General features: G+C 39.5%; 2 protein-coding genes across 2 annotated transcripts; both read left to right on the top strand.

The window, feature by feature from the left end:
• Positions 1-265: 265 nt before the first annotated feature.
• Positions 266-3,028, top strand: LOC118277491 (protein SYS1 homolog). The gene is made up of 3 exons (XM_035596316.2): positions 266-634; positions 1,163-1,284; positions 1,890-3,028. The coding sequence occupies exons 1-3, from the start codon at positions 455-457 to the stop codon at positions 2,077-2,079; spliced, it is 492 nt and encodes a 163-aa protein (XP_035452209.1). The 5' UTR covers positions 266-454; the 3' UTR covers positions 2,080-3,028.
• Positions 3,029-5,051: 2,023 nt separating this feature from the next.
• Positions 5,052-24,590, top strand: LOC118277675 (lactase/phlorizin hydrolase). The gene is made up of 21 exons (XM_050696198.1): positions 5,052-5,093; positions 5,450-5,577; positions 6,336-6,483; positions 6,942-7,108; positions 7,573-7,836; positions 8,632-8,720; positions 9,102-9,249; positions 9,774-9,937; positions 10,630-10,782; positions 11,597-11,685; positions 12,176-12,280; positions 16,865-16,971; positions 17,517-17,664; positions 18,949-19,115; positions 19,571-19,831; positions 20,157-20,245; positions 20,789-20,936; positions 22,109-22,272; positions 22,887-23,036; positions 23,739-23,830; positions 24,394-24,590. Exons 1-21 carry the CDS (start codon positions 5,065-5,067, stop codon positions 24,527-24,529), a joined length of 2,946 nt encoding a protein of 981 aa, XP_050552155.1. The 5' UTR covers positions 5,052-5,064; the 3' UTR covers positions 24,530-24,590.
• The last annotated feature ends 807 nt before the right edge of the window (positions 24,591-25,397 follow it).

Below are 25,397 nucleotides of genomic sequence, written 5' to 3'. Positions count from 1 at the left end.
ACACGCAAGAATAATAGCTTGTTAGTAGTCTTACGATTGTTGATCTTATGATAATGATAATTAATAACCAAACCAACAGAATTATTAAAATAATTGCAAAAAAGTATTATGTAAATCGAAGCGTTGAATATTGCTTATTATGGTTTAAAAAATAGCATTAAAAATAAAACACTACTCGAACACACGTTTCTTTACACACAATCTCTCAATCTAAAATGACAAGCCTAATGTCGAGAATTTGACGTTTTGCTTGACAAATTTGACATTTTGCGTTGGAACTCGCACTTATTTGTCATCGTATCGTGATATTATCAAATAAAAATTATAATTTCATTAAAAACATCGCTCCAATAAGTCCATATGTTTACAATTAGACGTCGAAACTCTCGAAAACGACTTTGGAAATTGCTACCGACGTAAAAAAGTTAAAAGATTTTAGTTCAATTTAGGAAAAATGTCGAAGATTAAGAAGTTGACGGGCTCGTTTCGCTATACCCAGTGGGATCCTTGCTTGATTGTCTCGCAGATAGTGGCTATGCAGTCCGTACTGTACTGCTCGTTATGTCTCATCATCGCCCTCATGCAAGATTTGACAGGATCTACCAGAACCTTGGACCATATCTTCGAATATCATGTGAGTATTGTTTACTTAGCTGTTTGTTGTGTGTCATGCTGTGACGGTAGTGGAAAAGATGTATGTTACCACCTTTTAGCTTTCACGCGGCTGTCATAGGAGTGATTAATGAACTACACATTTGGTAGCGATCAGACAGCAGTGGTTACTCTGAATCTGTCTCCAATCTGCCTGACGAGATTCTGATAGTCAAATAAATTAATATTAAACCCTCATATGTACCGCAAACCTCTTTAACCCCTTTATGCTGTGCCCTATTGGGTCCATATTATTTTAACTTTATAAGATGTCACCTGTATAAAATACGGAGAGCAAATAAAGAATTGAATTGAATTGAATTTATGTCAATTAAGCCACTGCTAGGTATATACTTTTGGAACATTAATAAACAAAAAGTCTGTTAGTTGATCCATCAGTAAAGCTAGGTGCTTGTTGCAATTTGTAGCTTCGAATGAAGAAGAATGCTTCGAATGAAGTGTTATTAAGAGTTAATAATAATTTACTATATTTTATGTATTTATGTTTCAGGAGATACACATACGTGACAGTGAGGGTCGCTCGGTCATTTTTGCATTTGTCGTGAATGCAATTATTGGAGCCTTCGTGCTGTGGATGATTGTCGGCAGGACTAAACTGTGCTTGGATTTTAGGTAAAATATTATCAGATTAGATGGTATCTAGCTAATTCATTGATGTGTTGTGATTAATATCATGTTTCTGTTATTTGTAGTGATATTATCATTTGTATCATACAAAGTACAATAGTATGTATTGTACTTTTTGTTTATGCACATGATTCATCCTCTTTTTACCAGTTGTATTATGACTCTCATGTAAATAAATGGTGAACAAATAACCAAACATTGGGCGCCATTCAGGTCTTCATGCTATTAATTACTGAGAAATTCTTACAGAACCTCAATCAGTATCACAAGTTTCACATTTATAATATTAGTGTGATTAGCACACTCTTTTTTATTTATTTGTTTGGATGTTTGTCTGTCAATCACACTGAAACTATCGAACGGATTTTAATGAACTTTAGTATAACTATTATGAGATGACTTGGGTGATTTATTTATTTATTTTATTTATTTATTGATAGGATACTTTTTATCCCCATGGGAATGCGGACGAAGCCTTTGGTAGAAGCTAGAAGTAGATATTTTGCTTAAATTAAACCCATGCACTTGCCATAAGGTAACCTACTACAGAGTCTAAGGAATTATCATCATAAACTATTCTCCCATTCCAGTTGCACATACCACGGTCTCCATCTCATCGCTTGCTGGATGTACAACGGTACATTCCCAACGACATTCTCTTGGTGGGCGCTCAGCGTATCCTGTGCCTGCATCACCTGTGTGGCCGGAGAGTTCCTCTGCCTCCGCACCGAGCTGCAAGCGATACCACTCAGTAATATAGGAGCCAAAGTAGATTTATGAAACTTGTTCGGTGTGGATAGTTATTGAAGTCTGATGATTGGATGGACTAATTCTATTTATGAACTGAGATGTATTAAAGTAAGCGTCCATAGGCCCGCATCGTACGCATCGCACGCATTCCGTATGACGTCATCAGTACGCGTCGTATGTAGGCATTGCTGATATGAAGCGGTCCGTACGATGTGTATCAGTGGACACAGTTGTATGAGATTCTAAAAGACAAACTATAATCCGTGCGTGCAATGTGTACGATGCGGGCCTGTGGACGCTTACCTTAAACTACCGGCTTTGTCCGATTTTCATTTTTTCTCGTAAGACCACAAAAAGAATTTGAGAAATCGTAGGTACCAACAGCAGTTGATGCGATGATTAAGAAAAATTGGTATTGAACTTAATGTACCTATGTATAAAAAATATGTAAGTACTGTATAATATTTTTTTAGTTTATAAAATACATGAGGCTTATATACAGAGTGACCCAAAACTCAACGATGAATTTTAAGCCTTCTGGCTCTGGAAAGGAAAAAAAAACCTGTTTTTGAAAAAGTTACAGATGAAAAACCGATCACTACATTTTCCACATCGTTATAAGAAGGGTTAGGACTCCCTGTAGACTCCTTATAACTGATCAGTCTGGACTGAAATTCTTAAACATTCATTAAATAAGTTTTAACATTTCCATTGGCCTGTTTTATCCAAGTAAAAAAAAAAATATTTTACAATAAAAATAAAATTGTATTTTTTGTTAATCTGAATTAAAATAATATTATCATCATTTAAAATGTGTATATTTTTGACATTGTAACACAAATAAATAACCTTATTTTGACTGAGAGAACTTCCCAAATTGTTGAGAGTAAACTATGTATGTATGTGAATTGTAAATAATGAACGATGTAATACATAACTGCGTTGTAATAAGTGTAAATAAATAATTTCTAACTTATAACTATATTAGTTTTATTATAATCCTATGTAATTCAAGAATGTAATTATATAAGTAGGTAGACGCGCTGCGAACTACCTAGCGGGTTACCGGGGCTCCGGCTCCAAAAGTAGGAGTAGGAACGGGGTGGTTTTTTGTCAGTAACGAGTCTGAGACTAGGTACCTCTCGCCTCGCCCAAGGCGTAAGAAGTCATTGGATGATTTTCCAACCTCAAAAAAAAAACATACTAAATTCTAGAGCTGCGGTCTGCTTAGCGGGTTACTGGGGCTCCGGCTCGAAAAGCAGGAGTAGAAACATAAGTGTCTGACACTCCTTTTAGCCTCGCCCTAGGCTGAAGAAGTCATTGGATGGATTTGTCCCCTCAAAAAGAAAGCGTGATGTTTTATAGGCTTTCTCAATAATTGGAATTTCGATTCTATTCGAACCATTAGTTCCCGAGGTTAGCGCATTCAAACTCTTCAGCTTTATAATAAAAACCACCCCATTCCAACTCCTGCTTCGAGCCGGAGCCCCGGTAACCCTCGCGGTTCTTACCCTAACTACCTAAGCTAGGCAGTCTCAGTTGAATTTGAGAGCCCTTGCTAGACAGTTGCATTTGCGACCACGAGACCAACAAGGCAGTCAATTTAATAAAATACTAATTGTTCACTTTAGCAGCAGCTGAGCATCATACCTAAGACGTCAGCAGCAATTTAATGACCGAACTTCTGTTCAGTATTCAGTCATAAAACTTTTGACAAATAAAACATTGCGATTAAGGACCTTAATAAATAACAATATAAACCTTATGTCGTTTAATTAGAGTTCAGTTTTAATTGAAATTTGAATATTTTATGACTTTTTCGTAGCTTAGTGTAAATTGTTCTAAATTAAACGTTATTAGTGGAAAATACTGTTTTCCTTTTTAACTAATTTATCTAATTGATAAAAAACGAACTTTCTTGTCGCTAATTTTGATTATGTCAAAGGGGAGACAGAACTTTATTTTTTTTAAACGTGGCTCAAAAAGCAGGAGTTTTAGCATCTGAATGGTCGGAAGTTGGGGATCCTCTGGAGGGTGAGACGGTACTTCACACCGAAACAACTGCTGAGCCTGTACCAAGCGCAGGTTCGATCTTGTATGGAGTACTATTCTCACCTTTGTGACGGCTCGGCTAAATACCAGCTGGATGCGCTCGAACACATCGAAAGGCGTGCCAAGAAGCTCATCAATGATGATGTGTAAAGTATCTCATATCAGGCAAGTTCGATTGATACTTAACAATGTTTTTATGACTACATGGATTGGTTAAAATTTTATTGTCTTTTTTTTAACAGTCCTTATTTTTATATCCTGCGTAGGCTGCGTAAAACATAAAACCAACGAGTTTTTTTTAACTAAAAATAGGCTTTAATTATCTGTAAATTGGCAATTAATGTAAGATCATAGAGTTCCGTTTATACTATTGCTAGTTTTTGCCTGTGGTTTTGCCCGCTTCAACTTAACCTAGGTTGTTAAGTACCTACAAGTTTAACCGGTCTTCCAGACCCCCTCACTTATGGTAACGCAGGTGTGCCAATGGGTTTTTTAGTGAGAGGTTTCTCCCGGAGAGTCCCACATATCCCCCTCGTTCCCCGACGGGAGGACGATACCTAAGTACATAAAGTATTTTTCCCAGGGTCCAAAAAAAGGTCATCGACTTCAATGTTTCGGTGTTTTCATGGTTGTATCTACTGTAGATCCTGGCTTACAGGGGTTGTCTTCTCAAACTTTTATGAGTCTCATATAATAAGAGGTAAGCCTAGTAAGTAGTATTAAAAAACTCTATAAACACTCTACCTTATCCAAAATCGAACTTGAGACCATAGTTGCCACCAGTTGACCATTGAGACAGTTTCTAAAATAGCTACATAGCATTGAAAAAGGTTGCTAGACATTTTAAAGAAAAACCGATTTATCGAATTGTAAACAACTATCTACCGGGCTGGCTATGTAGTAGCTATATAACGAGACATATATGTATGACATAGGTGTCTTGAGTGCACAGTGATAGACAAAATGTTGTGGGTCACAGCACTTTTCCTTTGGTGAGTAAAAGTAAAAAAAACGTGAATAATTGCTCCGGGTCGGGCATCAGTCCTACTGGGCCCCATCTGCGGGCGGTCTGATTTCATGCCCTCATTTTTTTTCATTAATTTTTTTTAACGTTTGTAAGTCTGCGTTTGGCCACCAAACCGTTTACTGCCAGGACGGCAAAGCGAAGATGTGGCCGAGGATGGAGCACACAGACTTAGAAAGTACCTATTTACTCTGACCTTGAAAAGATCCGGGTTGTATTTCTCAGGAAAAATAGAAACCGGCAGATTGTTCCATTACCTGGCTGTACGGATTAGGAACGTGGATTCGATTATAGTCAAATTAATTGTTTCTCTTCTGAACCCAGGATCTCCTGCTCCGCAGCACTTGCGGCCAATAGTTCATTATGTCACCAGAAGATGTCCTTCCCGTCCTGCTTCAAATTCGGGGCTGCATCAGCGGCATACCAGATCGAAGGAGCCTGGAATGTTAGCGGTGAGTGGAATTTAATAGTACCTTCTTATGGTGCTATGTATTTAGTTTTATGATAGTGGTTTTTAATATAACATAGAAGAATATAGGTACGCCACGTCATTTACGTTATTAAACTGACATGGTCACTAACACTATTATTAGAATTTCCGATATTTCGTAGTTCATGTTTAGTTTATCCGTGATCATGGCCAGAATAATAAGTAAATCATGGCGCTTGCAACAGTGCCGAAATATCAGAAGCTGATCGAAATAAATAAACATGGTAGGTAAATATCCCGTCTCAAGTTCTAATAATATACGCCATTTATTCCACAAATAGTTCTCATTTTTCTCCAGTTATGGAAAGTAAAAAATCTGTAGATCATACAGAGTTGTTACGTGTGGGAAATGAAGCTGTGAAGTATTTCACGGCAGCTGGTTGTCTAGCTGCCGTGCCACATGCCAACCGAGCAGACATTGATTTAGCTTTATTGAGATGTGACTCTTAGTAATTTTCTCCTTAAGGAAAACCTTTCCTTGAAAACTTTCTAGCTTGCACAGCAAAACTGTGGAATGAGCTGTCGTCGGTGGTATTTCCGAACCGATACGACCTCCAAACTTTCAGGAAAAGAGCGTACCTATTCTTCTTTAAAGGCACTTTCACTTTCGCTTCGCTTCACTGGCGTTGCGTCTACAAGCGGCGCTGATCGCTTACCATCAGGTGATCCGCTTACCTCCCATTACATAACAACTATTTTTTGACTCTTTTCGGTTTCCAGACAAAGGAGAGTGCAAATGGGACCGCCTGACTCACAGGTACCCTGACCTGTTTAAGAATGGTGACACTGGAGACACCGCCTGCATGTCCTACGACTACTGGCAGAAGGATATTGACATTATTGCGGAAACAGGGATGGATTTTTACAGGTCTGTAGATACAATCTGTACAAATATATTAAGCTGAAGAGTTTGTTTATTAGTTTGAATGCGCTAATCTCTGTAACTACTGGTCCGATTTGAATAATTCTTTTGGTGTTCGATAGTGCGTTTATCGAGGAAGTTTATAGGGTATATAACATCACGCTACGATTAATAGGAGTCGAGCAGAGCAGGTGAAACCGCGCGAGTGTAGTTAGTCATAACATATCCTTTTAATCCACGAAGAAGAAGACAGCAAGAAGATTTACAAACATATCCAATGGAACGCCTAATTTTCACCACTTGTGTTATATCCCATATGTAATAGGAGTTAAACCTGTAAACCTATAGTGTTAAAGAAAATAGAATACGAGTCATTTGAGACCACTCAAAGCAGTGCAGTTCTGAATCACAAGTAACAATGTTAAACTTTTCTCGATAAATGCACTTTTGTGATCCTATGCCAGGTTCTCCATCTCCTGGCCTCGTATCCTGCCGACGGGTCTAGCGAACAACATCAGCGTGGATGGCGTGAACTACTACAACAACCTGATCAACGGTCTACTGGCGAAGGGCATCGAGCCCATCGTCACTCTGTACCACTGGGAAATGCCCCAAATGCTAGAAGATTTAGGTAAGTTTACATATACAGTACCTTTTTTTAAGGGAGGAAAATCATCTAATGACTTCTCTCGAATTGGGCGAGGCTAGAGGGAGTGTCAGACTCTTACTGACTAAAAACCACCCCGTTCCTAGTCTTACTTTTTGGGCCGAAGTGCTGATTAATTTCTATCATTACTACATTTTATAAACTTGAATACTTTGCTTGTTTTAATGTGCCTATCTCGAGAAGCGCTGGTTCCATTTGAAAAATTATAGGATACGAAGGAAGCATAGGAATCAATTTGTTAAGGTAGGTTATGAGATACCACCAGCGCTTAACCTCTACATGTGTGTGGAGTCATGTTCTCTTTAGGGGGATATTCTTGCTGCGCTTTTCGTGCAAATTGTTTTTAATCACCTCTTACATAGAGGAATCTCATACTCCAGTGGTGAGGCACGGATAGTTGATAATAATGAAGTATTCCAAAATTCCAGGAGGCTGGGCCAATCCAGCTATCTCAGATTGGTTCGCTGCCTACGCGAGGGTAGTGTTCCGTTTCTTCGGAGACCGTGTGAAGACCTGGCTGACCATCAATGAGCCTATCATGGAGTGCGACTCGTACTACGGGCCGAATATCCTGAAGCCACCAATAGATTACTACGTGGGCCCCTATCTCTGTAATAAGAACATCCTATTGGCCCACGCGAAGGCCTACAGGGTTTATGATCAGGAGTTTCGCAAGTTGTACGGTAATGTTGGTAAGTAGTGGTTGTTAATTATTATGTTATCAGCTTACTCACGTAATTGTTTGACGAGGAACTCGACTAGTTTTAAGCCATGCTAGAGGCTCATATTCATGAGCAGCATTCCACGACACACGACGCGGCGCCACAATCGCCGCGTCGTGTGTCGTGTATAAATAAAAATTAATTTAGCAGTCTCATGAAAGTTACAATAACATTGTATTGGTTGTTGTTACTTAAACAAAAGAATAAAAATACAAAGGAAGCTTTTTATGGTATAAGCCGGTAAACGAGCTGACGAATCACCTGATGGTAAGCAATCGCCGCTGCCCATGGACATCTGAAACACCAGAGGCGGTACAAGTGCGTTGCCGGCCTCTTCGGGGTTAGGAATTTAAGGGTTGTTGGGGAATCGGGAATTGGGTAGATTGGGACTCCTTCCCAATTAACTATCAACATAAACAATCGGTAACACTTATCGGGAGATTTTCTCTTCCATTTGCACAAATGGATTGTCCAGATCAAATAATGATTTTACAGGAATTTGTAGCTACAGGCTACAGAAATCAGGAATAAACAAGTATAATCTTTTTCTTCTCCTCTAATAACATCTTCTGATTTGTTTCGTTACGGGATCCAAGACAGTCATTCATTTCCCTGGGACGCGCCGGACTTCAGTGTTCCGGTGTTTTCATGTTTGTATCTACTGTAGATCCTGGCTTACGGGAGTTGCAGCGGTATGGGAGGGTGTGGCGGGCTTGTCCCTTAAAAAAAATAAGTATAATAAGTAGAGACTTATTATTTTTGCAGGAAAAATATCAATTGCAAACCATTTACTGTGGGTGATGCCTTTGACTGAAGATCTAGAAGACTTAGCAGAAATAGCGAGACAGTACTTTGTAAGTAACATAACATACCGTCGTCCCTCTTTAATTAGGCTCCGGTTCGAAAAGCAGGAGTAGGAACAGGGTGGTTTTTAGTCAGGAAAAGTCTGAGACTCTCTCTTGCCTCTTAGATCCCAAGGCGGGAGAAGTCTTTGGATGAATTTTCCCCTTATAAAACCCCTCTTTAATCCCCAAAGGAGTTGGCAGAGTTGCACATTTGCAATGTACTTATTTATTGACTTACATCTGGCCTTATCAGATTCAGAGTCCGTGGTATTATTGAGTCTTGCCAAAAATATCAATAATCAGTTAAAATCTATACCATCAAAAATTATTAATTTACTTCCCAATAATAAAATAATATTATCATATGATTAACTCGATGCTTTCCCTCAGACCGGTCGCTACACTCACGCTATATTCTCCAAAGAGGGAGGATGGCCCAAAGTGGTTGAGGAGCAGGTCGCGAAGGTCAGCTTGGAACAAGGCTTCAATGTGTCCAGGCTACCACCTTTTACAGAAGATGAAATCAACTTAATTAGAGGTAATTTAGTGGTTGGACTATTCCCTTCAAAATCTTTAAATATTGTTTAGATCCGGATCCTTTAAGATTTCCTTTAACAGAAAATTATAGTGAGTACTGCGATTTGAATAGTATGTTTTCTTAAGAGTCAAAGAATTTTACAATGTAGTTCCATAGTTTATCAATCGAAGATCAATTCTGAGAAGAAATGCCGAAACAAACTCAGAGATCATAGTCTCTTTTAAAGTCCAGATAAATCAAAAAGAAAGAATAATGTGAGATAACCGTGCAAGTTGATTCTGTAGTAATCAACCACAACAGTATGAGCGGACCTGTTCAGATGGCAGTACGCATTTGTCAGTTTACAATCAGCTCAGGTGACGGCTGTTGCTGATGTTGTAATGCTTATTTTTTTAAGGAATACGCCCGTAAACGGACAGATTAATCACCTGATGGTAAGCAGCCTTTGTCGCCCATGGACCCTTGAAACACCAGTGGCGTTACAAGTATGGCTCTCCCACACTTATGTTCAAAATTATTTTCAGGATCCTATGATTTCTTCGGCATGAACCACTACACCTCGAGAAAGGTGCGTTACACAAAACCAGGAGAGGAACAATCAGCAGCGCTTTTTGAGTCTATCTACGAGTTTAATGCTACCCTAGTCGGAGACCCGAGTTGGAAACATGGAGAAGCCGGTTTTATGTTGGTATGTTGACATTTCTACTTCACTTGACTGTCGTGTTCGCCCGGAGGTTTAAGACGCCTGCTTCTCATGCATGAGTTGACTTTTTTGATCAAGCGTGGTGATTAATGCTCAAACCTACTCCATGTGAGAAGAGGCGTTGGTTAGCAGTGGGCACTTATATGTATAGTTATGCTACGAAGATGTAATAGCTAAATTGCGAAACTATGTGATCATTTCCACTGATACTAAGCTTTGTAGCTGTGCGAAGAAGATGCGCAGCATGAATATGCGATGCATCGATAATAGGGCAGCCATCTAAGGCACTCATCCATAGCACGCATCTTTCCATAAAAAAAACATAGCTTAGCTGAGTCCGTTTCCACCAGAGCCACCAGCTATGACTGGTGGAAGCCAAACGCATCCACAGCAACTTAGCATAGCCCATCTCTGATGGAAAAGCAACCTAATTATAGTTTCTTCTATTTATAGTTGTAAAAAAATCATTTCTTCGATAAATTTTCTTTGAGATATCATTAGAACTTAAACCGGGATATTCAACATGTTTATTAGTTTTTATGAGATTCCGATATTTCGGCACTGTTGCAAGCGCCATGATCACGGATGAATTGAAGTATATGTGGGTGGATGTTTATGTTTCTTTGAGATAGTTCTTTCTAGATATTTTCATAGCATTTCTTCTTACTTACTTGCAGAACTATCCCCAAGGTATTAGAGAACAGATGGAGTGGGTGAGGAAACAGTACGGAGACGTCGAGATCATGATCACGGAGAATGGGTACTCCACTGCAGGACTCATGATAGATGATGACGCGAGGGTCGATTACATCAGATCGTATTTGAGTGAGGTAATAAAATTATTTTGTTATAACTTTGAAAAATACTCGACGCCCGGAGTGTATCTCGCGACGGCTGGGGCGTGAGGAGGTTTGTTCTCTCACGCGCCCCGCCTCCTCCTTAGCTAGCATGACTGCTTCGCAGAAGGAGGAGACAGCATCCCAGTCCCTCTCGCTCCGCACCATGGCCTGCACCAGTGCCGGGCGCGAGAGGTCGCCGTCGCCGACCACATCCCTGAGGACTTGGCGGTGCTCAGCCCACGCAGGGCACACCGCCACCGTATGTTCTACCGTGTCCTCCGGGCGGTCCTCGCAGTTTCAAGCCATGCTAGAGACTCATATTCATGAAATAAAAAAAGAACTTATTGCAGTTTTTTCTTTTATAATAACTATCGTGCGATATACTAAATTAACTAAAAATCACGGTTTTGCTCGCATTACATTCATTGAGAAAAGCTCTACTACTTTCGAGTCACTCGAAACTCGTAGATCTTTTCTCAATAAATTTATTTTTTGATGTTAGTGAATTGGCATGGGGGCCATGGGGGAGATTACTTTAAAATTGATTTTATTCCTAGCTAGAAAGGACTGCCTCGATAGTCGATCAGTAAAATTGAACTGTGTATTTGTATTTAAATTGACAATAAAAAATACTATTTATTCCTAGCTAGTTCCTAGTGCCTCGATGGTCGAGCAGTTATAAGTGTGAATACCGACCAAAAGTACCCGGGTTCGAAACCTGGGACAGATAAAATTTTGTTCCGAGTTACTTGGGTTTTTTGAAAATCACTCAGTATTTGTCTCCTTATGATTATTTTTGTTCCAGGTTCTCTTGGCCATCGAAGAGGGTATCAATGTGACTGCATACACGTACTGGTCTCTGATGGACAACTTCGAGTGGACCAGTGGATATTCGTGAGTATTAATTGGCTTATTCCTAAATATAATAGCTAACTAAAAATGACGGTTTACTCATGTACATTAATCGTCTTTTTGTCGCGACGTTCAGTAGTTTATACGACGTCACCGCGTCTGCGCACGCTGCTCATGACTCGAAACTAGTTGAGCTTTTCTCCATTAAAGTAGGTACGTGAGTAAACCGTGATTTTTAGCGTAATGTTTTTATATTTGTGTTTCTTTGACCATAATATGGTAATAATGGTATAATAATTATTTATTACTAATATTATAAATGCGAAGGTATCAGCTATTATGACCAGTGTGCACAGTGCACGTGTTTTGGTGCCTTCTGCAAAAGATTACTGTCTACGATGCGTATGCGCACGATACCAATCAACAACGAAATGGAAATATTTTTAACTTCAAATGATGTATTGCATAATCATATTATGCATTGTATATAGATAGATAACTAGATATAGAAATTTTTGTTATTAATTTACAGGACAAAGTTCGGTATATACCAAGTGGACTTCACAGACCCTGAGCGCACGCGCACGCCGCGTAAATCTGCGCGCTATTACGCGGATATCATCAAGAATAGAGTCCTGTAGCATTGTATAAATAAATAAATTGACTGCACGGTGTAGCGGGTTCGATTCCCGCACGGAGCAACTCTTTGTGTGAACTACAAATTGTTGTTTCGGGTTTGGGTGTGATGTGTATGTGAACTTGTATGTTTGTAAACGCACCCACGACACAGGAGAAAATCCTAGTGTGGGGCAATGTATTTATAAATAAAAATAAATTAAATATTAAAAGAAAACTGTGTTTTATGTTCAATCATCTTAAATGAGCAGACGGATCACCTGATGGTAACCAATAATTGCATGCAACGTCACGCCTTTTATTCCTAAAGGGGTAGGTAGAGGTGCACATTACGGCACGTAATGTCGCTATACAATGTACACCTACTTTTCACCATTTGTGTTATAAGTCCCAGGTAATAGGTGAGCTTATTGCTTTATACCGGGCACATTTCCAGACTCCGTGCTACTATTGAGAAATATTCGAAAAACCAAAAAAACCTTTCTTAAATTAGTGAGGGAAATAAGCTTAATTTTATATTTATAACTTTCGTGAGACATACGAAATTAATCATGTTAGAGACTCATATTCGTGAGCAGTATTCCGCGACCCACTACATGGCGACAGTCTCGCTGCTACTCTAAACTAGTCGAATTCCTCGTCAAATAATTACGTGAGTAAGTCGAAAAACATAATAATTAATAAGCTTAAGCATAGGTATTCATAATGAATTAAAATTAAATCAATAGCTGACCTAAGTATAATTCGTAGAAATTGAAAAAGTATTAGGTACATTTATAAGGTAAAATAATACAATTTTAACTGAGTCATCTTTATTTTATCTCAACCAACCGACTATACTTCATTTTATTTAGGTATTGTTGACTAAATAAAATTTGAATTCAATATAAATTGAACCGAATCACGCGAGTCCGCAGTCAAAACGGGTCCACTCTGCCTAGCGTGGTTCTTTCCTCAAAAGACCACTACAGAATCAACTTGTTGTTTATTCGCGTAATTTTAAAATTGTTTGGACTTAACTTGTGAAACTGTGAGTTTGGGAGTTTAAAAGAAACTGTGATTTCTAAATTTTAAATCACAGTAATAAAAATTAAATCACAATAGTAAATTCTTAGTGTCTGAAGGTTATATTATTGATATACACTATATAATATAAAGCAAAGTCGCTTTCTCTGTCCCTAATATTCCTTTGTGTACTTAAATCTTTAAAACTACGCGACGGATTTTGATGAGATTTTTTTATTAGATAGAGTGATTCAAGAGGAAGGTTTATATGTATAATACATGCATAATATATCACAATTGCACCCATGCGAAGCTAGGGCGGGTCGCTAGTGTGTGATATAGTTTATATCAGTATCATAATATATTGTTATGTTGTGATAAGTGAAAATGTAGTATATAGAGAGTGTGGTATAGCGTATTTGAATCAGTCCCATCATGATTTGGTCAGTGGCAGTCGTCTTCAGGTAAGGAACAAGTTTGATAATAAATAAATATTGTGGTTGGTATTTTGTGTGTCATCGACCGACCGGGCTCTTAAATTCAATTCCGATCAATTGACATTAATTTTGTCAAATTTCGTACTCTTGAGTTGCAACAACATAGTGCCTATTGCATCCGTAACTGTTTACCGCAATAGTAGTATTAATTTTGGCTTTCGTTCCGTACTCTGAATGCTATTTTAACCGCTACGATTGGGGTTGTATAGTTTTGACATTTGATGATTATTGACTGCATTGGATGGTATTTGTCCTTAATTATTTAGTTCAGAAATAGAGGTAGCTTGCAGCTTTATAAATAAAAAAATAATACCTATTTTATATTTAATTATTTTTTAAATACACGTTTTTTTAAACACGCGTAAAAACGTGTATTTAAAAATTATATTTTTCTATGTCTTATTTTTAAATTTTTTTACGAAACAAAAGATAGCCCTTAAAAAAGCTGTAAATAGATTGTAGTTTTTTTTAATAGGTGAAAATCATCCAATGACATCTCCCGCCTTGGGCGAGGTGAGAGGGAGTGTCAGACACTTAATGACTAAAAACCACCCCGTTCCTACTCCTGCTTTTCGAGCCGGAGCCCCGGTAAACCCACTAGGTATTACGCAGGTCCGGATCACAGATTATAACCTGGAATTTACTTTTTTTCCGGTTAGTGCGGGTGAACTCATTGGCAAAAGATAGTGGAATAACTATTCTTATCGTTATCATAATATTTACGTAGGGGGTCTCAATTCGAGTGGACCTGTCAGTAAACAAACACAAATTTATCAAATGGGCCACCGAAGAAAACGTGACGAAGTTAAAAATACTTTGACACATGTACTATGTCGAGTATACATTATAGAGTTATTAGATAGTACACAGCCGAAAATCTTGTGTATTTTTATATATAGAGAAGTTTGTTAGAGTCACCATTAGAATTTTTCATATTGGGGTCAAAAAAAGGATGGTATTTAGGAGCTGTTTCACGAGAAGTGGCCTTCTTTTGTGAGAATGGAATGTCCGAAAAGGAGGCTGCTGAGCGGGATCGTGAGAGAGCCGATTTTGCTCATAGAAGGCGTCGAAGAGGCAGCCGCCTTGACGCCTAATCCCGCCTGTGTCAACGGCAGACGGACCTTTGGGGCCGCGAGTGCGTAGAGCGGAGCCTCTAGGTGCCCATTCAACAACCTCATGGAAGAGGGTAGTGGTCACGTGCTGCCGTGCAAGTTGCACAGCGAGGCTTATGAGAGACATACGTCTCCCTAGAGATGTTGATGGCTGTCCTAAGGGATTGATGACATTTTTCGTTTAGAATCCTACACTTTATAATTTTTCTAGGAAATTTGTAAAATTGCGGTTCTTGTTATTTTCCGGTGACAATTACACCTGCTTACCCTTCAGGCAACATACAAGCGTGATGATATAGAAATAAAGAAAGAAAAAATGTTTATTTAGCACCGGACACGATGCACCACACAAAATACACAAAATATATGTTACATGATATGTTACTATGTAACACAACTTGCTTTCTAAGTACATCACCTCACAGATTATTTGGTAACTGTCGTCAGTAAACCTCTTGAACTTTATCAATTATCACTATCACTAGTTTTCACTTGTTTATTTACTTTATCTGTTGATTTTATTTTGACAGTTTCAGATTATATCAATAGATCAATGTATCAGGTATATATTTTCGATATAAATATTATGTTTCTTGATGTCGACGATATGACATATTATGTTACTTGCTATGTTTATTCCCTAAAGATCTTGATAGATCTCATCTAGATTTTTTTAACAATAATTTTGACGCGAAAAGTCCTCTTTTGTAGCCCATTTGCAAAATAAATGAATTCATTTCTATTCAATTCGTAAGAAAATAAAGATTGATTCAGTAGTTTCAGTACAAAGACAGGGACCATTGAAAATTTCTTAAAAAGCAAACGTACACCATCCGCAAGTAATTATTAAAACAGTATCAGCGCTACCTATGGACACTCCCAATTTCAAAGGAGTTCACTTTTTAGGTTTAGGAATTGGGGAGGATTGGGTGATTCCTCCAGTAACCTCATTAATAAAAACATTCAAATGCCAAAATATAGCTCATTTAGTACCGTATTTTTTCAAGGAGGGAAAATCACAGAAAGTCTTTTGCCTTGGGCGAGACGAGAGGGAATGTCAGACTCTTTCTGACTAAAAACCTGAACTCTGACTAAAAACCACCCCGTTCCTACACCTGCTTTTCGAGCCGGAGTCCCGGTAACCCACTGGGATTTAGTAGCTACTGAGTACATAGCTATCTATAATACACGAGTACTACTTGCATCACCTTTTTTTTTTTGATGACGGGGGGAAACCTTCCAAATGCGCCTAGCTTTTTGGGGATAAAAGACTAGGGAGTGTGGGATTTTTACCTCACTAAAACCACCCCGGTGGCCACCTTCAGCACCGATAAGGGGCACCGAGACCTCTAACTAGACCTGCTCCGGAGCCCCTATGGTGCAACGCCTGTTACGGCACATCCCTAGGGACTACTTACATCACCTAAGTGCATAAAATTTTTATTATTAATTATAATGAGTGAAATCAAATCTTCCATTGAGTATTTATACGGCACCCACATTGTCACAACAAAGTAATCTTTAAGTAAATAGATAATAAGAAATGCGTCTCAGAACGCATTATGAAGATAGTACATTCATTAGAAGTAATCTTTTTCCTTATTTACATTGTCACATATCTGACAACAGTGAAGCGGATCATCTGATGCAAATAAATTAGCAATCGTCGCCGCCCATGGACAAAGGAAACACCAGAGGCGTTACAAGTGCGTTGTCGGCTTTTCGGGGTTAGGAATTAAGGGTTGTTGGGGAATCGGGGATTGAGAAGGAGTGGTAATTGAGCCTCTGGTAACCTCACTTACACAACGCAACACAAGGTAATCGTTGTTTAACGTCGGTTTTCTGTGAAGCTGTGGTATTACTCTGGTTGGCCCATTCGTGCTGAAGCATGGCTCTCTCACACTTAAAACATTATAATACACTGTAATATTTTACTCATATTAATAATATCATTATTAATTATACTTCCAGCGCCGCCCTATCCGCGGTGTGGTCCATTGACCTCACTTTTCCACCTGGATTCAAGTTCGGGGCAGCCACTGCTTCCTATCAGGTCGAGGGAGGATGGAATGAAGATGGTATGTGATTCTGTACTGTCAATTTTCGATTAGTTACTTTGGCTTTGGTCATTTTTAATAGGTCGTAGGTAGGAAGTACGTAGGTACTTAGTTTAAAAATATACCTACTAAGGGAGTCTGGGGTTGGTTTGCTTGTCACAATATCCGACACAGAGTTGCCGAAAACTTACAATAGGTTATGAATACCAAAAGGAATCAAAAGAAAAGACATCGGTCCAAATGACATCTGAGACAATTAACACCAGTCATCCCATATTAACAATTCAGAAAAGCTTAGGTTACTACCTACTTTGAAATATAAAATACTAGCTTCTGCCAGCGGTTTTGCCCGCGTTCCTGTGAGGTAAGAAGTCCTATCACCCTAGTCAGTTCATACTCTGTTTATATACCAAAGTTCATCAAAATCCGTGAAGTAGTTTCAGCGTTATTGACGGCCAAACATCCAACGAAACAAATACCCAAACTAATAAACTTGCACATTTATATATTTTTTTGGGTAGCATGTCTAGTGTAGATATGGTTTTGAGGACATTTATCTTTTAAAGGTAAAAGCGAGAGTATATGGGATCGCTTCGTGCACGACGATCCGACCAGGATCGTAGACCTGAACAATGGAGACGTCGCCTGCGACTCCTATCACAACTGGAGGAGGGACATTGAGATGGCAGAGGAACTTGGATTGCACTTTTATAGGTGAGGGTGTCATTGTTATATTTTATTACTAGCAAACCCGGTGAACTTCGTTTCGCCACCAATGATTATTCCTTGTTTTCTCTTTAATTTTTCCTAAATTTTCTTTGATCATATCAACTACTACTACTACTGAGAAATGTTCGAAAAACGGAAAAAATCCAACAATACTTTGCCCGACCCAAGCGTGCAGTCTATTACTAGCACACCCGGCGAACTCAGTTTCCCCACCAATGATTTTTCCTGTTATCTTAGTTTTCTCTTGAATTTTTCCTAAATTTTATTTGCTATAAACCTCACAAAGTCCGAGACCTTTCCAACGAATGTAAAACCGTGGAAATCGTTTCGTGCGTTCTGGAGTTATAGCATAAGGAAGGAAAACCCGACTTATTTTTTATATAATGTTTATGCTGTGTTTACTCATAATTGTAAATACAGATTAGCTGGTATTTTCTATATTACTGTTAGTTTCATTGTGCAATATTACTATATTTATGTTGGTGACACTTATATATATAAATAATCAATATAAATAATCATCATCATATTGTAGGTCTCATCAAGAGGTAGATTAGTAAGCCAAAAGGCCTCAATTTTGATTTCTGAACTGCAAAACATGAGATATTTTTAAAGAACAGTGTTTTTATAATAATGTTTTTTTTAAACATTACCTCACACTAGGATTTTCTTCCGTGTCGTGTGTGCGTTTACAAACATACAAGTTCTTATACACTTGACACCCAGACCCGAAACAACAATTTGTAGATCATACTCAGAGTTGCTCCATGCGGGAATTGAACCCGTTACACGTTGCACGGCAACCGGTTGCCCAACCACCGCACCAACCGTGCTGTCAATGTTGTAGTCGCATTTTGTGATAAAACCATATCACAAAACATTTTTTTTCTAATTGTTAAATATCAAGAAGATCTAAATATAAGGAGAATCCTGTACACCGCCTTCAAGTCCTTCAGACTGTACAGTACTCTCAACGGATCTTGGCAGGTCTGAACTACGTGGAAGGCTGCGCAATAAGTGTAAAGGGTCAATTGTATTTAGAAATGGTCAATCGCTAGCCTAGATCGCCGCCCCCGCACCTCGCGTTATGCCACCATTTGATTCTAAAATAGACTTATTGCGCAGCCTTCTGCACGTAGTTCAGACCTGCCAAGATCCGTTGAGAGTACTGTACCTAATTGAAGTTTTTAAAATACTAGCAGTACCTAAGTGTAAGAAAGCTCATAGTCACTCAAGTTCAGTCTCTCAAAAACTCTCTTCACCTTTCAGGATCTCCCTATCTTGGCCGCGTATACTCCCGTCTGGTTTCCCCAACCACGTCAACGAGGCTGGTATAGCGTACTACAACAACCTGATCAATGGGCTCCTGGAGAAGGGGATCGAGCCTCTAGTCACGATATACCACTGGGATCTGCCGCAGTCTCTTCAGGATCTTGGTAAGAAAATATTTTTAGGCTTAAGTAGACCAATAATGCTCTTTTATTGGACATATTACCAGATATGCTATGAGATTCAGATCATCTGATGGTAAGCTGACGCCGTCACCGTCGTCCATGGACACTCGAATACTACGGCCTCACAGAAAACCGACGTAAAACAACGCTTGCCTTGTGTTTTGTTTCGTTGAGTGAGTGAGGTTACCTGAGGCCCAATTACCCCCTTCCCAATCCCCAATCCCACAACACAATCTTTAAAAATACTAACCTCCAAAAAGCGCACTTGTAACGCTTCTGGTGAATCAGGAGTCCATGGGTGACGGCGGCTGCTTGTTAACCGACCATCAGGCGATACGTCTGCTCGTTAACCGGCTTATACCAGAAAAAATCAATTGCTGTACATATACTGCAGTCAATCAATGATCTCCTAAACCTAAGAGATGTTCATGTTCCAGGTGGTTGGGCGAATCCCCTCATCGTAGACTGGTTTGAAGGCTTTTCGAGGGTGGCGTTCACTCACTTCGGCGACCGCGTCAAGTTTTGGGTAACCATCAATGAGCCCTTAATCGTCTGTGATGGCGTTTACAACGCTGAAACATTCGCTCCTGCCGTCAAAAGCCCTGAAGTTGGGGCTTACTTGTGCAATAAGTATGTGATGCTAGCCCATGCTAAGGCTTGGAGGCTGTATGATAAGGAGTTTAAACCTAAATATCATGGTAAGAGAGTTTGTTTTGTTTTCTTATTTCATTTTCTTTAACCGGTAACCTTTTCTGCCCGAAGGGGTAGACAGAAGTACATATTACGGCACGTAATGCCACTGTACAATTATGTTATAAGTCCCTTGTAATAGACTGTGAGACTATTGCCATATATTGGGCACTTCCAGACTCTGTGCTACTACTGAGAAATGTTCGTATACTGAAAAAAAACCAGTAATATTTGAACCCGAGATCTCTTGTCCAGTAGTCGCACTTACGACCACTCGACCAACGAGACAGTGAAAATGACATAAAGAATTAATGGTGATATTCTTCTTTGTAGGTAAAGTGTCAATAGCAAATCAAATAATTTGGTATGAGCCTACATCTCCAGAGCACGAGGATCTTGCAGAACTGGCTCGGCAGAACATGGTGAGTCATGAGTTTTAAGTCTTTATTTATACTTACTATCATATCTCTACCATGTGTACTAACTATAAAGCTTAAGAGGCGTGTGATGGTAAGCAAACATTGATAGCCTAAGCACACCATTTTGTGACGAGGGGAAACTATCAAAAGGCGCCTAGCTCTTTTGGGAAATACCAGGGAATGTGACATTTGTACCTCACTGTGGCCACCATTTGCACCTCTTGAGAGGCACCGGACCAGCCTCGGAGCCACCCAATACACCGCCTGTTAGGTATAGTATCTCCCTATGGAAAATCTTCCACTAACCACGTCTACAACTATTATGATCACGAATATGTTAATTTCCATCATCAACGGTCTATTAACTGGCTTAACTGTGCACAGTCTCTTCTCACATGGATATGTTAAAGCATTAACCACAACGCTTGCTCACGGCGAGCTGTAGCTTTCTATAATTTGATATTATCAGTTCAGGTTTCCTCGCGATGTTTTTACTGCTACGTTCAGGCACATCAGGGGTTAATTTGTATTGTCTTTCCTATCTAGGGAGGCAGATACTCCCACCCCATATACTCGAAGGAGGGAGGATGGCCACCGACCATTGAGAAGGTTCTAGAAGAAGTCAGTTTGAAGAGAGGATACCCAAGGACACAGCTACCTCCGTTCACTCCGGAGGAGATCGAGCTTGTTAAAGGTAAAGATACATTCCCTCTTGTTCGATTTTAAAGGGGGTCAACAATTTGTTTGGTTATCGATGGATGAATAAAGAGTGACAGCTTCAATTTCTAAATTGGGTTTCGTAATTTGTTAATTGAAAGTGAATTAGGTTTACTTACTGGTGCTTACCTCACATCAGGAAGTTTTTTTTTTTTAATAGCGACTGTTGCTTCATTACGGTTTTTTTTTTTTTTTGAGGGGGGAAAATCATCCAATGACTTCTCCCGCCTTGGGCGAGGCGAGAGGGAGTGTCAGACTCTTACTGACTAAAAACCACCCCGTTCCTTCTCCTGCTTTTCGAGCCGGAGCCCCGGTAAACCCGCTAGGTAGTCCGCAGCTCCGGATCAGGTATCAGCCCTACTGGGCCCCATCTGTGGTGGTCTGATGGCTCTTTGAGGCGCGCGCGGAACGCGACGTACCGCACGCACGGTCTGGTTCTGTTCGGGCGATGAGCTACCCTTGCTCGCCGTCCACAGGCCCGCACTTACGGTGGCCGGAGATCGTCTCGCGATCCCCGATGCCCAGAGTGTCTCTCACGACGGCTGGGGCGTGAGGAGGTTTGTTCCCTCACCCGCCCCGCCTCCTCCTTAGCTAGCATGACTGCTTCGCAAAAGGAGGAGACGGCATCCCAATCCCTGCTTCATTACGGTAGAGATAATATTTTTTAAGTTTGAGAATTAATTTTTATAAAAACTACTATTGTGAGACATACTAAATTAACTAAAAATCACGGTTTTCTCACATAAATAAAGTAGGCTGCGCGACGTCGTTATGTCTGCGTACGGTGCTCATGTAGAAGAGTCCCTCTGTGACTCGGAACTAGTAGAGCTTTTGCCATTAATTTACGTGAGTAAACCGTGATTTTTAGTTAGTTAGTTTGAGAATAACTAAATCAGAAAATTTCAAACCCTTGTCCTCCATCCGATATTGAAATAGAACTCTGCAAGGCGATCTTATTTTGATAACAATGTAATATGGCAGATTATTTTGTGATATAATTTAACAAAAGGAGATGCCAGGAAAAACTTGACACCTACGAAAAGGATTGACCGCAGAAAGCTCTGCACAGAGAGGAGTGGAAGGAGGGTAGGGAAGCCTTTGTCCTGCAATGGAACGATTACGGCTAAAAATAAATGAATAATTTAATAGGAACCTACGACTATTTCGCGTTGAACCACTACACCAGTCGTCTGATCCGGCCGGCGAAGGAGGGTGAGCAGTTCACAACGTGGCCGCTAGGTGACGCCATCGACCTGAACGCCATCATTGAGAGGAAGCCGGAGTGGACGCAAGCTGCTTCTTCATGGTTCTTTGTAAGTGTTTATATTAATTGATCGATTATCAATAGGTACTTGTGACGTTGTAAGCGTAATGTGGGGCAACGTCTTAAAAAAAAATCGCGTACTCTTTATTACAATTTTAAATACCCTACCCTTCAATCAAGTCAAGATGACTTTAAAATATAGACACGTATATTTTATTGCTGCGATTGCCTCGTTGGTCGAATGGTAGCATGGAGTCTGGAATTGTGTCCAGTATATGGCAATAGTTCCACCCCCTATTACATGATAGTTATAACACAAATGGTAAAAAGTGGGTGTACATTGTATAGCGGCATTACGTGTCGTAATGAGCACCTCTGCCTACCCCTTCGGGGATAAAAGGCGTGACATTGCTTATGTATTTTTTATTTTCTTACGGAAACAAATACATTCGAAGATATAAAGATTTGAAATATCACGTGACGTCGCTTCTAGGTACATTTAATGCTTAGAAATGACATACTTACTCCCACTTCTAAACTTATGCAGATTGCTGGGGAAAATTCTAATGTGGAACAATGTATACAAAGTAAATTATGGTCATTCTATCCCCAAATACGTGCTCCCGATGATAAACTAGACACGATTTATCACCTATTCCACAGGTAAATCCAGAAGGTCTGCGCAAGGAACTGGTCTGGTTGAAGCAGCAGTACGGAGACTTGGAGTTTATGATCACAGAGAACGGGCTGGCGACCAGAGGGGGACTGGATGACCAGGAGAGAGTTCTGTATTACAGGGACTATTTGGAACAGGTCAGTTTCAATATTGTTGTTTCGGGTCTGGGTGTCATATTTAAAAAAAATGTTGAGTTAAAAATTACACCACAGGGAAATATGTAGGGATTGAGGAATTCTTTCTTTAGGGATTGCGTATAGAGGTATTTTGATGAATAAGTACCCTTTAATGAAACGAGAAATATTTTTGATTGGCTGACAGGAATGAACCAACCAATCAGAACGCCAAACGCACTCTCGTTTTGTTTTCGTTCAACGTAAAGCAAACTCGTACTAAGGGCACAGTTCTGTTAACTTTATGGCCCGTCTGATGAAGAGTTAAAGTTGACTGCACGATCGGCGCGGTGACGGGGCAATTGGCTACCGCGCAACTTTTGGTAGGTTCGATTCCCGCACGTTCTTTGTGTGATCCACAAATGTTAAGTGTTTGGGTACAGGCCATGCCAAGCCTCCCACCGGGTGTGCCCAATGCTCCCTACCATAGGGAGCCTTGGGCACTTTTGACTTAATTTTTTAATTACCTTCTAATTAGGAGACTGATTATATTATAAGAAAGTTCTTTATAAGATATCTAGCCAAAAGTATGGAGCAATAGAAAGTGGCAATAAATGTAGATTATCTACAAAATCTGACTTTTTATGCATTAAATTGTGAAAAAGTGCCCATCCCTCCCCTACCTCCCTTATACTTAGTCTTATACATTTCAATTCCTTGTTCTAGATTCTGCTAGCGATCAAAGAGGACGGTGTCAATGTGACAGCGTACACTGCCTGGACTCTCATGGACAACTTCGAGTGGATGGATGGATACGGGTAAGTTGATGTTATAGGTACTTCATTTTATGTTAAAATAATTGAGTTTAGACCATCATTTATAGTTAATCTTCTTTAATTAATACTTAAGGACACAGTTACAGTTAAATCAGTTTTACTAAGTATACGCCATATTTGATACAACTAAGAAAAATCAGAACAGTGTTGCCAATATAAATAAATGTACACAGATACTAACAACTAACATACAAATATACATAGCTTCACGCCTGTCTCTCATGGGGGTAGGCAGAGACATGGAGGTAGGGACCACCAATTGCTACGAATCTTACATGCCTCTTTCGCTTCATCAACAGCCATCAGTCTTTTCATGCATGCTCGTCGGTTAAAGGTAGTTTTAATTTGGCCCTTCTTTAATATATCGCCAATCTGGTCGCTATAATGTCCGTCTAGGGCGCCCTCTACTGACGGTCGCATTCATTGTATATTTTTTTCGTAAATCTGCTTTCATAATCTTACAATTTTTCTTTTTTTTTTCATAAATCATGCATGTTCGTCGGTTAAGGGTACTTTCAATTAAATTACCAATTCATCTTTTCCAGGGTAAAGTTCGGTCTCTACGAAGTGAACTTCACAGACCCGGCACGCACGCGCACGCCGCGTGCGTCTGCGCATTACTACGCTAACATTATAAGGGCACACTCTCTCGATGTACCTATGATACGGAACATAGTTTGATTATTTAAGTATTTATTTATGACATGTACCTAATATTAAATTAAAGAAGTCTTTAAACACCGTCTTTTTTTTTCACCCCAGAGGTCGAAATCCTCCCCTTCCAAAATTACCATCTTCAAATCCTTAATGTCTCTAAAAGACCAGCAACGAAATTGTAACTACTCTGGTGTTGTAGGTGTCTATGAGTGGCGGTAATTGCTTACGATCAGGTGATCCATCTAGTCATTTGTCGGCCTATACTATAAATATAAATTTTAAACTATATAAATATGTCCTCCGCACTTCCAACTACAATATATTTGTATGTCAAAATGGCAAGCTTCGCCTGTTGACGTTCACCATAAATTGTTCGTCAGATCAGTCAGCAACATCAATAAATGAAGCTGATTGTAAACTGACACACGCGTACTGCCATCAGAACGGGTCCGCTCAAACTACTGTGGCCTTTTCCTCAAAACTTTTTAAAATTCAAATATTGTCTGGACTTTAAAAGAGATAATGACCTCTGAGTTTGTTTCGGCATTTCTTCTCAGAGTAGTTCGATAGGAAATGCCGACCTCATCTAGATTTTTTTAGAATAATTTTGACGTGTAAAGGTACGCGTCCACAGGCCCGCATCGTACGCATCGCATGTAGGCATAGCTGATGGTGCGGTGCGTACGATGCGGATCAGTGGACGCGTACCTTAAGTGCTCTTTTGTAGCCTATTAACAAAAATAAATCCATTGTTTCACGCACTACAAATGCACACACATAAGAAATAAAACACAAAAACTATTCACACTAATTTTATTGATAGACAAAATGAGAAAACAATAACAATTCGCAACGTAACGCATAAATATATCACAAAGTATCCGCTAGCGAA

This window comes from Spodoptera frugiperda, chromosome 10 (genome assembly GCF_023101765.2).
Source record: "Spodoptera frugiperda isolate SF20-4 chromosome 10, AGI-APGP_CSIRO_Sfru_2.0, whole genome shotgun sequence".
Lineage (NCBI taxonomy): Eukaryota > Metazoa > Arthropoda > Insecta > Lepidoptera > Noctuidae > Spodoptera > Spodoptera frugiperda.
The sequence above is the reverse complement of the archived record's forward strand: the minus strand, read 5'-3'. Positions and strand labels throughout refer to the sequence as shown.